Source organism: Pithys albifrons, chromosome 7 (genome assembly GCF_047495875.1).
Source record: "Pithys albifrons albifrons isolate INPA30051 chromosome 7, PitAlb_v1, whole genome shotgun sequence".
Classification (NCBI taxonomy): Eukaryota; Metazoa; Chordata; class Aves; order Passeriformes; family Thamnophilidae; genus Pithys; species Pithys albifrons.
In genome coordinates, this window is record NC_092464.1 from 21,890,745 (window position 1) to 21,909,353 (window position 18,609).

General features: G+C 36.1%; 1 protein-coding gene across 4 annotated transcripts in view; it reads left to right on the plus strand.

Annotated features, from left to right (window-relative positions):
- MINDY3 (MINDY lysine 48 deubiquitinase 3) overlaps nt 1-18,609 on the plus strand; it is a 47,470-nt gene that overhangs the window by 14,778 nt on the left and 14,083 nt on the right. For all 4 annotated transcript variants that reach the window (XM_071560449.1, XM_071560451.1, XM_071560450.1 and 1 more), the window contains 5 exons: nt 1,529-1,643; nt 2,062-2,135; nt 2,592-2,671; nt 7,863-7,933; nt 10,268-10,348. In XM_071560449.1, the coding sequence (XP_071416550.1) occupies nt 1,529-1,643; nt 2,062-2,135; nt 2,592-2,671; nt 7,863-7,933; nt 10,268-10,348 (421 nt within the window). The remainder of the gene's footprint in view (nt 1-1,528; nt 1,644-2,061; nt 2,136-2,591; nt 2,672-7,862; nt 7,934-10,267; nt 10,349-18,609) is intronic.

Here is an 18,609-nt window from a genome sequence, read left to right on the forward strand (position 1 = left end):
TTTACTCAAAAAATCATCTAGTATTTTTCTTTATTTGAGATATCATAAGAAACATTTACAAAAATATTTCATATATATGACTGAAATTTGTTTCATACTTTAAACACTGTTTTCTTTTTGGGGTGTAAATACAGAGCTCAAAGTTCTAGTGTGTTTATCTTCAAAGGTAACAACCTTTTATTTTCACAGTGGACAGTTGTAAACAGTATACAAGTAAATGCCAAAGAGTAAATAAAGAGCACCAGACTTCCAAAGAACACCTGATATGGAAAATGTTGCTAACTAGAACTGAAATTACCACTGGTTATGGTATCAGGAGTAATATAATTTATTTTTTAAACCCATTGTAACATAAGGAAAAGACAAAGAGGAGAATATAAAATTTTTGTAACCTTATCAAAACACTAATTTCCTGGGCACTCCCGAAGTCTTTGGGCTTGTGGTACCTGCTTGATTTTTCTGTATTTCTAACTGGAAAAATGAATGCTCTGGCATTTGCTTTTAGAGCAAGCTGAGCAATGGATTTCAGAACTGTCATTGCCTTGTGTACCTTGTATGCCATGTGTACTCTACTGGTGCAGAAAGGTAGTTTGAAAATCTTGAGTATTGGCCAGAGTAAACCTATCTGTGGATATGTTTTTGTAGATGCTTGTTTCTTTTGTAAACAAAACCTATTAAAAGTGTGTAAGAAATTAAAAAGAATATAACTGTGTAAGATAAACAGAGAGTATGATCTAATTCAAATTAATAAAAACTAATGTCTATATTCTCAAAAGAAGTCTTTAGCTCTCTCTAAAAATCTCAAGAAATAGAAAGTATATTGCTTCACTGGAATCCCTTGATGGATCTCTTCTTTCCTCTGTTTTGATTTTACTTTTATTCTTTTTAAACATACGATCCATGGTGTTACCTTGTCATCCAGGCAGCCACTATATTTTGCAACCAGACAGTGTCCTAAATGTTACTGTACCACTTGTGGTTGTGAACATTTTGCTTTTTCCAAAGCTAGAGTCTACAAAAGTCAAATTCTCATGGGAAATGTAATAATTTCTTCAAAAGCCTGGAAGATAATTTTGCCTGGTGAAGTAGAGGAGTTTTTTTCTTCACTGTTTATAGGCTAAATGTCTTTCAGACTAGATAATGCAAATGTTATTTTGGTGACACAGTCGATTTGCAATTTCAGTAGCAGTGTTATGTAGAATTACTGGTGCAAGCCACTCAGCTCTTTCACAAGTGAATGTATCTTTATGGTTAGTGTTTGCATATAAAACCTATGTTCATTTTTGCATATTGCTCCAGAACTATTTATCATCTTCTGATGGGTAAATACTGATGACTTTATGGCAGTTATAGTAACTTCAGAACAGCTGCTCTGTCATTCTGTATGTAACACCAGACCTACTCTTACTTGGACATTTTCATATTAGGTATTAGTAGTTTTGGTTTGTGCTTTGTGATACTGTTCTAATTCTGCATCTAAATATATTCTTCTTTTCTGCTGTTTGTTTGTTGGGTTTTTTGTCTTTAGCAAACGAGCATTCAAAAGCTTCCCTGAACTGAAGGATGCAGTTTGGGATCAATATTCAGCATGGACAAACAGATTTGGAGTATTGCTCTTTCTGTATTCTGTAATACTGACAAAGGTTTGTGGGTTGTTTGATTTTTTGTGTGTGTGTTTTTTATTTCTTTAAGAGTAAATATGATTGTAACCCTTTTTTCTGTAAAAGGTGAACAATAAACTGATAAACTAAGCCAAATCTAGATCACTGTATGGAATGGTATCTTCATCCATTGCACTACATTCTCAGCCTAAAAACTTGAAAAGCTCAGACCTTTACTTTTTGGGGTTTGGTTGTTTTTTTTTTCCCTTTCATTTTCTGTTGTGGAAGAATTACATGTTCTGAAAACATCCTTCCCTTTATATATCAAGAGAAAGCAGTCCATTTAGTTATCAGTTCTTATAAGAACATGAGCTTCTGAATGTTTTACTACTGCATTCTGTTGTATAAATATTTTAATTCTTCTCTTAAGATAGCAAAGATATTTGTAATTTTTCTGCAGGGTATTGAAAACATAAAAAATGAAATTGAAGATGCAACTGAGCCATTGATAGATCCTGTTTATGGTCATGGAAGGTAAGCTGCAAATTATAGTTGCTAGCACTTAGAACAGTTTAGTGGGCTAATTTTGTATGTTTCTGTAACTGATCATTCTTTTAGGAAATCACTGACACAGTGACAGAAATGCAGTTATAACTTTAACTAAAAGCCACACTGAAAAGAATGTGCCTTTTTCACTGCTAGCTCCATTTAGTGCATTAATTCTTAAGGAAACACTTCTGTTATTACTGAATTTTCAGAGGAATAATTCTCAAATTCAGGGCCACATTTTTATAGGAAGTTTGTAGTTGAACCATGCAAGTGACAATTACTGTTGCTAAATTAGAAATACATGCTAGTTCATGGAAAGTAGTTACAGAATGCTTAGCTGGGTAATGCAATAATTTTTCATTTGCTAGACATAAAACACATTTGCAGAAATAAAATACACATCCTTTTTAATTTCTTATATAATTTCTTTCTGTTATCTAGCCAAAGTTTGATTAATCTCCTGTTGACGGGACATGCTGTTTCTAATGTGTGGGATGGAGACAGAGAATGTTCAGGAATGAGTAAGTTGATTCTAGTTTTATGCTTGTTCATAATTTTTACATACCATAAGATGCTGACCTACAGGTTTAGAATATGCTCCATTTCTATTTTGATAGTCTGTTTGCTGCCCTTTGATTTAAGCAGACTTCAGATGGCAATAAAACATCCTTGCACAAAATTACTGATCTTAGTACCAGGGAATGCAGGATTGTCAGCTACAAGTTGAAATTTTAAGGTACCTGATGACCTGGATGATGAAGGGGAGTGCACCTGGGAAGGCTGGCCAGTATACTGGGGACAGGGCCACTACTCAGTGCAGCCACATCAGGCTAGAGAAATGAACAGACAGGAACCTCATGAAGTTCACCCAAGTCCTGTATCTGGGATGGAATATGCCCATGCAACAGCACAGGGCAGCCCTGGCTGGCTGGGAAGCAGCTTTATAGGAGGGGATCTGAGGGCCCTGTGGGCAGTGAGTTACACACAGTCACTAGTCTGCCCTTCCGGCAAAGGCAACCAGCAGCATTGTGGGCTGGAGAATAGATAGTCATTGAAGGGAAGGGATGGTTCTTTCCCTCTGTTTAGGAATTGTGGGACAACCTTTGAAGTGATGTGTCCAGTCCTAGGCTCCCCAGTAAAGGAAAAACATGGACATTGTGGAATGAGTTCAGTGGAGGCTCACCAAGATGGTTTTTTGCATTTCATCTTACAAAGAGATCATTTGAAAGCAGGAACAATTGGAAGTGTGGAAATGTTCACATCTTCTCTCCCACTGCTATAAGGTCCATCTCAGGTTCATCAACACATTTTTACAATGATTTTCCATCATCTAAGTCATCACTGAAAATACTGACTTGAACTGAGGTTCAAGACAGATCTGTGCAAGACCTAAAGTGAAATGCTCTGGTTTGATAATGAATGAGTAGTGTAATCTCCTTTGAGACATTTTAGACTTGTACTTGAGTTGATTCCCTACAGCCTGTACTTTCAGATGTATAGAATGTCATTTGGATACTGTATCTAACATTACTCTATTTGGTAGACTTGTCAGAGTGTTCAGAGTGGATTATTGTGTATTACTGAGCCAGTTTTTTTTCTGTCCTTCCTACTCCATGCAAATTGTTTACTATCCCTTTGGCTGTTAAAAGCATCCTTTCTCCTGGGTTTCTCCTCTAGCTTTTTGCTAGGGTAAGGACCCAGTTTTCCCTTTTCTATTATTCTGACAACTTCTATACCTTTGATACATAAGTTAATTATTAGTGCTTCAGAGAATTACTTTATCTGGCTACTTGAGTGTTATATAATAAATTTCATTAAGATATGAAAGCTTGAACAGGCCTATGTTATTTGCAGTTCTTAGCCAATTTTATTCTTTTTTTTATGGCTGACACCGTTATCATTACTTATCTTGAGTATATGGCATCATATACCTTTTTGTTAATTAAAACAAAGATGGCTTTCAATACTTTCATTTTCTTTGTCTCATTTCATTTTGTGTTTTCTCACTAAATTTCTACCCTGATTCATTTTGCGCATTGTTGTCATTTATGCTCCCTATTTCTATCTGAATTTTGTTGTCATTAGTTTTCCAGGTTTTATTAGTGTGTTCTCTTCAGTATTTTTAATTTTCCTGTTTTGAGAGATTGTGATTTATCAGTCTGAATTTTTAGATTGTGATCAACCAATCTGAGTTGTTCTTGCAGCTTTCCTTTACATTATTATAATTTACTCTTTTGCAATTCACTAAATTGTTTATGAAATCTGTGAATTCATTCTCTTGTTTGTTTTTCAGATTTGCTTTCCAGTAGGCCTTATTCCTTAGTTATCCAAGTTGGAATTTTTTTCTTTTTTGAGAATGCTGAACTCCTTTTGCACACAGTAATATTCCACGTTTAGATTTTCAGTCAATTCTGCCCTAAAATTCCAGAACCAGAACTCCAAAAGAAATATTTTTCTCTTTTTGGGAGTAGCAGAGGAGCAGTAAATGGTCTTTAATACCTCTTAAGGATCTGATATTATGTGTCCTGTTAGTTTTTGACCAGTCAAGTAATTGGACTTTACTACTGAGAGCTCTCCATTTTCTTCAAGCCCTTGGGATAATTAGAACCAAACCCAGTTTATTCACTCTTAAGTTTATAATCCTATCTGTTATAAAGTGACCTGTTTAGTCTATAATAAAGAAGGAACTGCCCAGTAGTGTTCACAATTTCTTAGGCAAGACTGAATTTTGAATACATCTTACAATCCTTTTTGTCATCTTTTCTTCTCCCATGATTTCTTTTGTATTTTGTTTTTCTTTGTAGCCTTCATCTTGTTTCGGGCCAGTGCTGTGTGTTTCTCATCTAGGAGGCATTGCAGGTGTGAAAATAACAGACTGAATATGGTTGGTGGCTGTTTTATCCAGAAGTTGTCTGAAGTCACTTTACTTCTTGTTCCACTGTTTAGATAAGCAGTTTTTAATTAATAAGTAAATCCTTAAAATTGCTTATAAACCATTTTAAAGGTACAGTCAGTAATTTTAGCAGTGACAAAGAATTAACTGAATTGCAAACTTCAGGAACTACCAGGTAGCTTGCAGATTGTACTCAGAGCTCTGACTCTTACAGCACTGCATATTTTCCAAATACAGTAGGAGTTATTAGCTGGAATTGTTCTTTGCTACCAGTGGTAAAAATAGCAGTGAAATGATCCCTCTTCTTTCACTATCTACATATTCTCCTTTAAGCCTTTCTTCTTATTCTCGTTTCTTCTCTTGCCACAATTATCCACAGTGGGAGGATATGGCGAAGTAGACTTTTTTCTCCTTTTTTTTCAGGATCGTAATTCTTTCTTGAAGTGTATCAATTCCCTGGGAATACCGATAATGCTGCAGCCGCTCTTCCCAGGCAGTGCCAGGGGTTTGTGGTGCTCGGTGTGGCCGCTGGGGGGCGATGTGCCCGTGCGGTTCGTACCAGAATCCTCACACCTTTTTTTTTAAAAAAGGCTCTAGTTTTCCATCTGTTTAAACAGTTCAATACTTTGCAAATTGCTTTTCCAAAAAAGAGAAACTAACTTACTGACAAGATGCAAACATATTAGCTTTCTTAGATGATCTTTGATGTTACCAGATCACTTCCAAGGGTCTTTTCTCTTTGTGAGGTGAGGATATTCACAGGACAAGCTTTGATTTAGGGCAGCTGATCTCTCTTTGTTTCCTCATAAGTCATCAAAAAGTCATTTTTGCTTTTGTGTCTGTCTTCTCTGTTAATTCTGAAGGTGCCGTGGGTAGACCAGTGACTACAAGCTGAGGTGGACAATCGAATGAGCTTGACTGCTATTTGGGATATTCACATTCTGTGGCCACTGTTGTAGCCAGAATCCCAGCTCTCTCATTATCAGTCAGAGTTCTCATGTAGTTATCTGTCAGGGTAACAAAGTATTTGATAATAGAATCATAGAAATTATTTAGAATAATTTTCTGAAGAGTAAATACTATTTACATGTGACTTTGCTGTTCTGTTCCAAGCATTGGCTCCTAAATCTGAAGTCTTTCTTCAGCAAACTGAACTTTACATTTGTTTTTGTTAATGGTTTTTAAGAAATACATAAGATGTGTAAAATTATTTCTTTAATGTTCTATTGCTTACTTTTGCTGTCTTTTCCCTTTCATTGCACATATAAATGTACTATTTCTGTACAATAGCTGTTCCCTAGTTTGCAGGATTCTTCACTATTTTTTTTTTAATTTGGGCTATAGCTCTCTTGCCCTCAGTTCAAAGAAAGACTGAATTGCCTCAGTGTATGGCAATTTATAGCAATACATCTCTAAGTCGGTTTTATAACTGAGTTCTGCAATGTGTTTTATATGCACCCCTGAATGTTTTAATTCCAAGCAAATTTGAAGATAATCCTTCAAAGCACAGTTTCAGATCAAAGAATTTTGCACTGTAAGAGCCTTTTATATGTATAGCTGACATTTTAAGGAAGAGGTTTTACTTCCAGGCCTCAAAGGTAGTGAACAAGCTCATGTTTGTAAGTTTTTTGGGTTAGAGTTTGGATAGATTTTTTTTTTCACTTAACAGTAGAGGGAAAAGTTAAACCATTAACACAATAGCTGTTCATCACTATTGTAAAATTTGATAAGCTTGAAGTTGGTGAAGGGAGCATGGCATACCATGCCTAGTGTTGTGAGTTACAATGACATGCAGAGTTGATTCTGCAAATCCAGAATTTTTTTTAAATTTAGAATGGTTTCTTTCACTAGCTGTGGTCCTGAGGCTTTAGCCCATGGATAGTTTTATGCTGTTGGATGTGAATGATCAATGTTAAAAATATAGTTTAGACTTAACGTTTTAGAGGGAACTTTCAAATGCAAAAGTCAATGTTCACTGGAAAAAGGATGAAATCCAGATCTCGTTAAATTGATCATGATGTGTGTTTCCAGGTATGTGCTGCCCTTGTTTAAGCAATGTTGGGGACCTGGCTGAGCTGTTCCAAGCAGTCAGTACTTGGAACTGTTCAGATGATGTATATGTAAGCTGAGAGCTTTTTCCAAATCCTTATAATTAGTTTCAAAGCTTGAATTTTGAAGTACTTTCTCATTCTTTATTAGAGAACATTAAATAAGGCTTTGTAAGTGCTCTTTGAATCGGTAGTACATAAATATTTGAGCTATTCCTGACAGCTATGTGTGTTTGAGAGCTCTATGATACATTAAGTGGAAGTCAGTACAGAAAATCAGATTACTTTTCCAGCTAACAAAACTATATTTTGCAAAATTGTGTTTCATTATTCAGAATGTGAAATGATTAGGTAAATATGGCCAAGGAACTCTTGGGAAAAAAAATGGAAAGGAGGAAGAAAAATACATATGTGCATATATATGGGATTTTTATCTTCTTCAAGATAGCTGTTTTTCTTAGATTTTTCTGAGAATAATTAATTGTGATGTAAGTTCCAAATGCTTCATCTCCTACTAATTCCAGCAAGTTTTGAAAAGAGCCTATCAACAGTAAGCTTTTAAAACCTTGGGTTTGGCTCTTATTTGTTATTTTATAGAGGGAAATTATTAAACCTTTGTAATTTTGGTTATAACTTAATGATTTGCCATTGTGACTAAAACTGCATGACTTAGTTCTTATTACGTGACCAGTTTTAAAAGTAAGGGGAAAAAAGGGTTAAAATAGAATTTGCAGATTTTTCTTCAATAAATGTTGTGTTTTGTTTTAATAGAACTTCTTGGCATACACAAACAGGCAACAGTAGGCTTTTTGACATTGATGGAATCTCTGAGGTATTGTAAGGTAAGCTGTTTTCGACATAGTGTAAAAATTTTCATTAAGGTGTTGTGGAATATTTTAACAGTATTACTGAAAGCTTCATATTTATAATTGGAGATCTTAAAGAACTTTCAAATTATGTTGAAATTAAAACTAACATATTAAAACAGATTTATGATAAAATTGTTAAATGTATCTTTGTAGTAGATGTTGTTTGATGCTATTTAAATTAAAACTTTATTGCTCTAATTTCTTACAGCTAGATAGAAGCTTATGGGTTCACTAAAGGAACTCTAAAGCAAATTGTGTGGATGGTTATAGAGCTGTCAAGTCCCGAAGCAGTTTGCTGTTGTGAATGTATTTATCTCCAAACATCTGAAAGTAACTGATGGGCACCCTAGGCCATATGGTTTCTTCCTGTTGTGACACAGAATTTCTTGATTTCAGGTTCTTGTGTGAGAAATTTTGTGCTTTACTGCTGTAATTTAACTCAAGCCAGCAGCCAAACACCATGCACCCAACTCACTCACTCCCCCACCAGTGGGATCAGGCAGAAAATTGGAAGGGTAAAAGGTAGAAAACTCGTGGATTGAGATAAAGTCAGTTTAATAGAGAAAGCAGAAGCTGTGCACACAAGCAAAGCAAACCAAGGAACTATTTAGTGCATCGCATGAGCAGGCAGGTGTGTTCAGTCATCCTCAGGAGAGCAGAGTTGTGTCTCACATAATGGTTACTCAGGCAGATGAATGCCATCATGCCAAACGTCTCCCCTTCCTGCTTCTTCCTTCCCGCTCTATGAACTGATTATGATGTCATATGATGTGAAATAATCTCTTTGGTGTGTTTGGGTCACTTTTCCCAGCTATGTCTCCTCCCAGCTTCCTGTGCTTTCCCAACTTCCTTGCCAGCATGGCAGTACAAAAAGCAGAAAAGGCCTTGGCTCTGTGTAATCCCTGCTCAGTAATAACAAGAATATCTCTATATTATCAACCCTGTGTTCAGCACAAATCCAAAACACAGCCCCATACCAACCACTGTAAAGAAAATTAACTCTGTCCCATTCCAAACCAACACATTCCACCCCTTGCTCCACACCGTTTACATGGTGTTCAGGTCCCACACTATTCAATACAACCTCGTTAACCACCACCCCCCTTCCCACCCTTTGATATAATATACAGATGTCATTCCCTCACTCTATGGACCACCCCTGTTAAATGTCCACAAAATGTCCTTTTGAGTTCATTTAGTCTGTAACTTTGGGCTCCATCTGTTTCGGTGGCCACACAGTACAGGAGAGGTGGTGTGCTGGGTGGAGTTGATGGGCACCAAAGCCAGCTCAGGTCAGGTCATTGCTGCATTGAAACTGCTTGTAAGGCTTCTCCATTGATGCAGGTGGTTCCTGTTACAGTAGTCCCTGTAACATACAACTCAAATCATGGCTTAGAACAATTTAAAGGTGTATCCATTTGAATCTCTGCCTCTGGTCCTTTTCGGACAGGTTATGGGGTTTAACATTGCAGTGAACTCCACCCCTTGTCCCCAGACTGGCTGCAACAAGGGGCTCCTGCTGTAGTCTACCATTAGTTAAGTCCACATCATAGTCCATTGTGGACTACAGGGAGCAGCCTGTGTCATCATGGTCTGCAGGGGGATCTTTGCTTTACCTGCTCCACCATGGGGTCCCACCCATGGGAGACAGTCCTCCTTGAGCTTCTCCAGTGTGGATCCTTCCCACTGGCTGCCGTGCATCATGAACTGCTCCAGCATGGCTCCCCTGTGGAGTAACAGCTCCTGGCTGTTTTACAAAGGCTGCTTTTGAAACAGGATTAATACTCATCTATTTCAAAAGACATTTGGGTTGTTCTTTGGTTTCTTTTCAATCTCCATTGAATTCCTTTAGGGTTAAAGAGGTTAATGTAGTTGGCAGAACCTTGGTGTATTGACTGTAACTAGCTGTCCATTTATTAAATAAATGTCAATTTTGAATTGATTCATCCAAAACCAGCTAATAAGTCAAGTGGACTTCTACCTCTATTAACATCTGATTATAGTATTGTTAAGCGTAGGAGCAGCTGTATGCAGTGTTTGGAGCATGTTCCCAAGGTTGAAGTGAGAGATATCATTGACAGCACAGTCTTAGTGATGTCTTATTATCCTAAACTATGTTATTTTCCAAGTCAAACGGGAATCAGTGATTAAAATTAGAACCTAAGTATTGTACACAGTTATGTAATTTTATTGAACATTTTATATTAGTTTTAGAGCAGTTCTGACTACACTAGCTGAATTATCATTAACTTGTAGGTGATTTTTTGAGGTTTGCTTTGTGTTTCTCATTTTGTTGTACCTTTTTAGGTTGGCTCCTATTTGAAGTCTCCAAAATTTCCCATTTGGATACTTGGCAGTGAAACGCACCTCACAGTCTTCTTTGCCAAGGTATGTTAGATGTGGTTTTTGGTAACTTCAGGCAGATAAACACCACATAAATTCAAAGTACAGCTCTTGCTACCATGTGAGTTTTATGTGGCTTTAATGAAAATATACAGTCACCAAACCTTTTAATTAAGCCTTCCCTTGAAGGTAGAGTTGTTCACATAAGTTTAGCAATCCTCATAAATGTCAGTGAAGTCTTTCAGTTTTAGCTTAATTTATTGGGCTGGGGGTAGGATATGCTTTAGAACACCATGCTTAGGGTAAGTACTGTCTTAAATCTCTACAGTGCAAGTGAAATATAAAAAGGAAGTAGTTATTGTAGGTGCCTTTAGGGGTTTAATCTTCTTGACAGTACTGTCACAATTTTTAATCTATAACAATAGTTGGTTGTTCTAGATTAAAAATAGATACCAGGACTGTTGCAATAATTCTTTATATTTACTCTGTCAGGTGTGTACTGTAATCTGTGAGACATATGGAATACTTTTGAGAGGAGCTCTGTTTAAAACCTTAGACCAGATTTTCCAAGGAGACAAATTCTGTTTCTGTAGTGGATGATTTATAGAACACTTGTTTCTGATTAAAAATTTTATTGAAACTTTGAATGGTACTTACTAGTATATTTATTAGTACTTATTAACTTCCCTGTACATAATATCTTAGAAATTAACTAGTATTATAGGTATAAATCTTGAAAATGGATATTGGAACACAGAACAAAGATAAAGCTGTAAATTCTTGAGTTGTTGAATTTCTTTAAGTAAAATTTTGCCTAAAGTTTAAAAAGACAACACAAATGCTAAGATTTGTCTTATTAAAAAAACACAACCTCCCACAATACTGTGGGAGCTTCTGTGTAGTAGTATTTATTTACTTTAAATTAAACCCTTATATTTAAACTTAAATGTAAAAAAATCCTTAAAATTAATTAGCCAGTGTTGCACATTGAATATATTTTGCAAATTCTGAATCCCTAGTGTCTGATAAATACTTTGTTCCCTACTCCACAAAAACAGAAAAATCCTTATTCCCCTTTGAATGATTATTTTTTTGCTTTGCTCTCTCCCCAGTCTTTCCTAGTAAAGCATTTTTATTTCAATTTTGAAATTTTATCCACTGTTTTTCTGAATTATACCATCAAAGTCAATACCTTGTCGTATAGACAGCAGTCTGATACAAATAGGTGTAATCACTGTTATTCAAAGTCTAGTGTACTTGTTATTGCATCTAATGTTTAGTGTCTACAGAGGCCATTTCCAAGTAGAAATCCATTTCTAATCCTCTTTCTTTTAGGATGTTGAGGGCTGTTTGCTGGGTTTTATAGTAACTTGGTATCAGTATCTGGTGTCTCTTTATTAGTTCTCCTTTCTTCACTGAACTCCACTTAGGCTGTTGAAAATTTCAGCTTGCGGTTAATATCTTAGAATAAGGAATTGGCATGGTCTTGGCAAAGAATTTCCTAGATTTTTTTTTGTTATTATTAAACCACACAGGAGCTGAGGATGTGTAAATGCTCTTGAGCCCCTGAATTTGCGTGTGTGACCCCATCCTTTGTAAAACCGCTGTTGTTGAGCATTTCAGGTGGAGCAGAGATGGCAGCTATAGTGGAAATATGAATCATGTTGACAATCCATTATTGTATCAATTGAAGCTACATGCCAAAAACTACAGGAAGAAACTTTAATTCATTGCCAGTGATTAGTCAGCAAGTTGCTAAAGTAGCGTGTGTAGTTGTGTAGATGGTGTTTGATACTGAGGATGTAGCTTCTAGTTTGATGGTGAGTTTGATTACATGAGAAAGAAATTTTCAGAATGGAAAGAGAAAAATGAACTGTGGAGCCAAAACCAGTACAGATTAAGTCAGAAAAAAATACAAATGTGTTAATTCTTTCAAGCTGTGTATGTTTTACAGGAGCCTAAACCCTTATGTGTAAATAGAAGAATGTTAAGCAATTATTAAGCAGAATAGTAATCACTTTTGTCATTAGCTGAGTAATTGGGTCTAGAAATCTAGAAATAGCCATCTTCCTAGGCTGCTGTCACTGGACAAGTAGCATGGGAAAATTAGAGAACAGGACAATCTTCATGCTATCCCAGGGACTTTTCTTGAGCATGGAGGTTTAAAAAGCCAAAGGTTTTACTGAAATTCTGCATACTCTCATACTTAAAGAAAGCTGGATGCTGTTCTTTAATACTCAGATATTTCATTCAGAATTTTTACATTTGAGGAATTATAAACGTTGTTCTCCTGTCTGTGGAATGAAGTATAAACCACCTTCCTTTTCTGTCTTGGAACATTTTGTTTGAAATACTGTAAGATGTACATCTATTGCTGTCTGCCAGAATATGTTTGCTCTACTCTAAATGTAGACTATTATTTTGTAGCTGTGGCTATGAGAAATGGATTTCAGTCATACTTTCTAAAATAAAAAACTTTCTAAATAGCTGCCATTCTAAAACTTTCTCTATTTTCAGTGGATTGTAATGTCTGAGCAAAATGCAGCACAGTATCTTTGGGCTGAAGGTCACACTTACAGCTTAAAGTGAAAATAAAAAAATTAACTAAAGTATGGAGTTTGGCTTAAATTCTGTGGTAACTGCTGCTGCCTGAAATAGCCTTAAATGGAGACAATTGAGTCATGTCCTAGTTTTAATAGAAGTCTGCAAGGGGTCAGCAGTTTCTCCCATTACTAAAAGAATAAGTTTTATTGTATCTGCATGGTCTTCATCTCCTTATCTTGGTTGTTACAGCGTTTCTCTACATACCCAAGGAGTTATTAGCCTAGTTTTACTACTAAGAATTGGATGTAGAGAGAAATAAAAAGAAATATTTTTTCCTTAGAATAGCAATTTTGATTGAAGCACATTTATTGAAGAGAGTATCAGTAGTTTTGGTACCTGGGACTTGCTGACTGTCATTAGCCAAATAATTATTTGTAGTTAGATCTTGTGTAAAGGAAATAGAATCTGAAATGAAACCTCATATCTTCCATGTATTTATTTCTAAGGTAGACTGTCTCAGGCAGAAGTACTACAGCTTGCTCTGCAGATGGGTATGTAGTGAAGTCAGAAAGGACACATGAATGTCTGTATTGCCTAAATAGTTCTTCAGAATTCTAATATATGTCATAATAGAGCTGGAAAAGCTTGTGTGAATACTTGGGAGAGGGGACAAATCCTAGCAGGGAACTGTAATTAATGCCATCATATTTTCTTTCTTTCAGTTACAGCTCTTTATGTATAAGGTCAGAAAGTTTCTTAATGCTCAGCAATCCAATTTAACATTTTCTGAAAAAATAAGCATGGCTATTACTCTTAGTGGTCATGGACTCTGCATTTGCAGCAAGATAGATTTTCCCCGAGAAAGAGAGAATGTGGATTCTTCACAGGGAACTAAATCAAAACAGCCATCATTTCTGCCTCTCTCTGCCTTCCCTTCCTTCAGTGAATAGGAAAACTTTCAAATGGCCTTAATCCAACAAAAGCAAACAAGGAAGCTTTCATCTGACATGCTGAGGCAGAGGGTGCAAAGGCAAATATATGGTATTGTAAATGTCCTCTAAAAATGAGCTTTAATGTTAGTATTTTTTTATTTTTTATCTGTTTTATTGTAGGGAAAAGAAATGAGGAGTGGGGCAGCTCTAAATAAGGTTGTGGTGTTCTGGGTGAAATGCTGTATGGATAAATCTTGATTATTTTTATGATACTCGTATGAAACTATGTCAAACTGAGAGTATTCAGAACTTTCAGGAACGTCCAAGTGTGATCAGACACTATAAAGAAGAATACCAAGAGGTTGAAATGTCATGCAAAATATAGTAAGAAAATCTTCCAGTGCAAACAATAGGAAAAACAAAAGTAGGTTAACATCTGCTCTCTAAATACTGTTCTGCTGATATGCAAATCCACATGGTCTGGAAGTTTGAATTCAGACTCTTTGAAAGTGAAAAGACAGCATGGAATGAAACTCCAGTGATTGAAAGTCCATGGGGACACTTCAGCTGTGTAAGTTTTAAAAAAATTCCCTTTATTTGTTTCTACATCTTGGAGCACACAGTCCCCAACAGAATTTGCCATCCATTTTCAGTTATGAGATTGTAGCTTTTCTAGATTCAGAGAATTAGATAAGCAGAGGAAAGTCCTGGCTGAGACATCTGAACAAGTTATAAATTACTGCTTTTCAAAGAAAAGGTCCTTCTTCTGGTCTGTTGGAAGCATACTGGTTTTGAATTGCATTTTTTTATTTTTCTAACTTTGATCACTGTAGCCTATTCTACATATTCTCAGGGCCTTTATTCTGCATCCTTGATAGTATTGTGTCTCAGAAGAAAGAACATTCACTTCTCCTCCTCCTAAACAGTCTTTAATCACAGTTCACTGAAGGGCACCTCAGCAAATGCTCACACTGCTATAGGAGAGCCTGAATTTGGGTCAGGGTATTTACCAGAACTGGGCTAAGGGGGAGTGTTACTTGGTACAGCATTTAAGCTCAGAACACCAAGAGAGATTGTGCGTGGTCATGAAAGAAAACAAGAGTTATATGTAAAAATTCAACTATTACTGGTATGTGATAACAACTCTCTTCTCAATAAAAGTAACTTATGTGCATTATTTGTTCTTACAGCCAGAAATTGTAGCATAGAGATCATTAAACTCAGAGATACAAGACTCTGCATGTTAATCTAACTAATTATTTGGGGTTTATCATCCTAAAACAATTTTTTTTCCTATTTACCCCGTCTGACTAATTTCAGCTATTTAGTCATATCTATATGATCTCTGAAGTTTTAGAAAATGCGTAATAGTCATCCCATTATATACAGTTTTCACAGTGATCATTTAAGGGCATTTTTCATGGTTGGCTGATACAGACCATGAAATGTAATTATATATGGCTCTAAGCAAATAAGCAGATTACTTCCTTTTGGGAAAAAAAAAACTTCTCATCCATCTGTTTTCCTTCAGAGAGGGAGTTTCATTTTTTTTATATATGAAGTAGCTGAGAGTAAAGAGCTGTTTGGATACCGCTTTTCATGTGTTTGTTTTGTTTGAGTCATTCCAATTTCTGTGTCACTGAAAAGAATTCATCCTGAAATGTTAACACATTTTGATACTGTTCTGTGCTGAGGTAGATGAGAGACCACCTTTGTACTGACTCAGGGCATACAGTTTCAAAGCCTAAATGAACACTTGTAAAATGGGGTCTGAGGAGTAGTTGTAGCAGTTCCAATAGGAACATCTGATCCACCCAAATTTTTAGTTTATAAAAATTCAAAATAAAACACTACCACTTGTTGAATAAAACACCCTTCAAAATGAAGGAAGAAAGGAGAGATGAAAGAAGGAATGATAGAAAGCCAGTGCAATAAGAGAACCGTTTCCAGATCCACAAATGAAAAATTAAGAAATTACCCGTGAACTTTTAAGCTCTCTGTTTAATACATTGTAGGAGCACTTCTGAATTGGAAAACTTACAAAGAAAATATGCTTAAGTAATGGCCATGAATATCACATTAAACATTTTTAGGAGAATGTCTCCTTAATCATTTCAAGCCTGTTTTAAATACGGTTAGGATGAAAAGTGATTCTAGAGGTCATCTATCAATTCGCTTTTGCAACTTCCTAGTTCCCTTCTAAGTGTGTGCTCTGTTGACCTTTCTCATGGTAACTGTCTTGGTTTGAGATAAGCAACTGCCAACCCCCCCCAAGCACAGAGAGAAAAGCCTCCCTCCTAACACCAGGGAAAGGGAGGAAAAGAGAGGGGAAAGAAAAAAAACCACTTCAAACTGCATTTATACTAAATCTACATATACTTTTCACAGAAAGAAAGAGACAATTAGAAGAGAGTACAAATATACACTCACACAAGTCTGCAGCAACAAGTTCCCCACCTCAACTTCTTAACGAACCCACAAATTCTACTGTCCTAACTACACATTACTTAAGAAGAAGCTTATTCCCCAGGGAGACAAACCCAAGCAGAAAGGAGAGACCCAGAACAACACATTTTACTTTCCTGAGGTATCCTGTGAGCCAGTGGTGGGCCTGGTCCTCTCCATCCCCCCTGGGACAGCATCGTGAGTCCTCCCAAGAGGAGGGCTGAGTAAGCGACTGCCTTAACCACTCCCACACTGGTTCCTACTTCCCTGGAGATGATGTCATAATGTGATATGGAATACAAAATTACTGGCTAGAAGGGGTCAGCTGTTAGCTCAGCCCAGCTCAAGTCAGCCGACAGTTTCGGCCTAGTCCAGACTTCAGAGCCCAAATCTAGGCCTACCTAGGTGAACCCATAACACCAAGTTTGCATTTCAGTTGCTTAAAAAAAAAATATTGTCTGATTTGTAAAGATTATGTGGGAACACTTTTTGGACTAATGTGCAGTCATCTCCGTGAGGCAATATTTTAACACATAAGTCGATGGATACATTATTTCTGAACACTAGCTGGTCTGTTTTCAGAATAGCTGAAATTGGTTGTAGTGGTGAATGTGTAAAACACCTGTTGTGAAAAATACACAGAGCAGCATAGAAATGGTGGGTCATTTACTGTCTGTTCATAGCCAGCGCTGTCCTGAGGAGTATTTTTTCCTTTTCCTCATATTAGAATGTATGACTTTCATATATAAACTGAAATTGGAAACTTGATAGTAACAGATTGGATCATACGCCATAGGAGCATTTATTGACATGTAGAAGGAACTGCAGCCTCCTATTTCTGAAAGGAGGAGGGTATAAACAATGCGTTTCCCTATCAAATGAAAGTGATTTTTAAAGAAACACATTTTAATTGTTTCATTCTTTTTGGTATTATATGCAGAGTGGCTTGCAAATGGTAAATTCATCAAAGGAATTGCTAAGTGCAGTTTTATACTGTGTAAGGTCACTGTATGAAGTAACCTCTAAAAGTAAAGGTACTGCATAGAAACAAAGGCTGAGAACTTGTATCATTCTGTATCCCTTTTAGGTGTGAAATCAGTGTTGGTTCCAGCTATATTTGATACAATAGCGAAGACATTGGGCCTGAGTCATCACATAATGGGTAGATATTCTGGTTTTGGAATTTGGAGGAAAGACATACTGGCTCATTGTTTAAAATATGGTTAATAAATTGATAGAGTTCTCAATAGTATTGTATTTAAATATCAAAAAAATTGATATTTAAAGAAATGTTGCATTAAAAATGTTATTTGTAATTCTGAATCAAGTGAAAAACAAAATACTGATGGCTTTTTCCTCCATCATTTGCTTCTTCCACTAGTCAGGTGCCCTAGCCTTTCCAGGTACAAGTCCCACATAATTCTGCTGCAATTATTTTATTTTCAGCTATATAGAAGCACAGTGTTGTTTGTGCTATTGCTCAGATAGCAAGGCAGTAGGGTACAACCATTCCTAGGGAACTCCATGAAGTTTCCTTAAACACACTTTGAAATAAAATGTGCTCTTGTATATTGTGATACTTTTTTTTTCCTGCTGGCCACCAAACTTACCCACCTCACTTAATGCGTTAACATTTACCACTGGATACTGCATTTGGCACATGTTCTATTTGTAGCTATTGCAGTCTGTTGCTAATGTTCTGAAATTAGATATTGTTTATAGATAAATCTATATGTAATTGATTTGCAGACACCTTTCTGTGTTACTGAATATATTATACTGAAAATATTATACAGCACACCTTGATAGTGCCAGGCTCACACCATCCATTCTTTGCTCTGCAAGCCACCTTCCTTTTTATTTTATCTTTTAATTGCAGCCTACTAACTGCAGATTTTTATTACAAAGAATACTATCTTACCCATTTTCACTAGGACTTATAATTGGGACTCTAGTATTCACTACGTGACTGAACAGCAGTTCCAGCGTATGAGCTGATCATCTGCCTCTCATGTCTTTTGTTTGAGAAAATGAATCTCTGTGAGTGGTTGTTTGTCTGTGTACACATGTTATAAATACATGTTCTAGATTGATTCCTCAGATTTGTTCTTCCCCTTACAATTTTGCTTCCTGAAAAAGAAAGATGTCCTAAAAGCATTAATATATTACAGAACTTAGGAAATTGAGTTTTAAATATAGTTATTGAATGCCTCTTAAAGATATTTTAAGTGAAGTGTTCTTGGGCTAAACAACAGGGAAACTATTTTGTGACAATTTTGTCTCTGAAAATTTTTTCTCCAAAATGTCTGAAAACCAGATGTTCTTTTTAAGCAGGGCACCATGTATTCTTGGAAGTAGAGCCTGACAAATTTTTATATTCTCTGT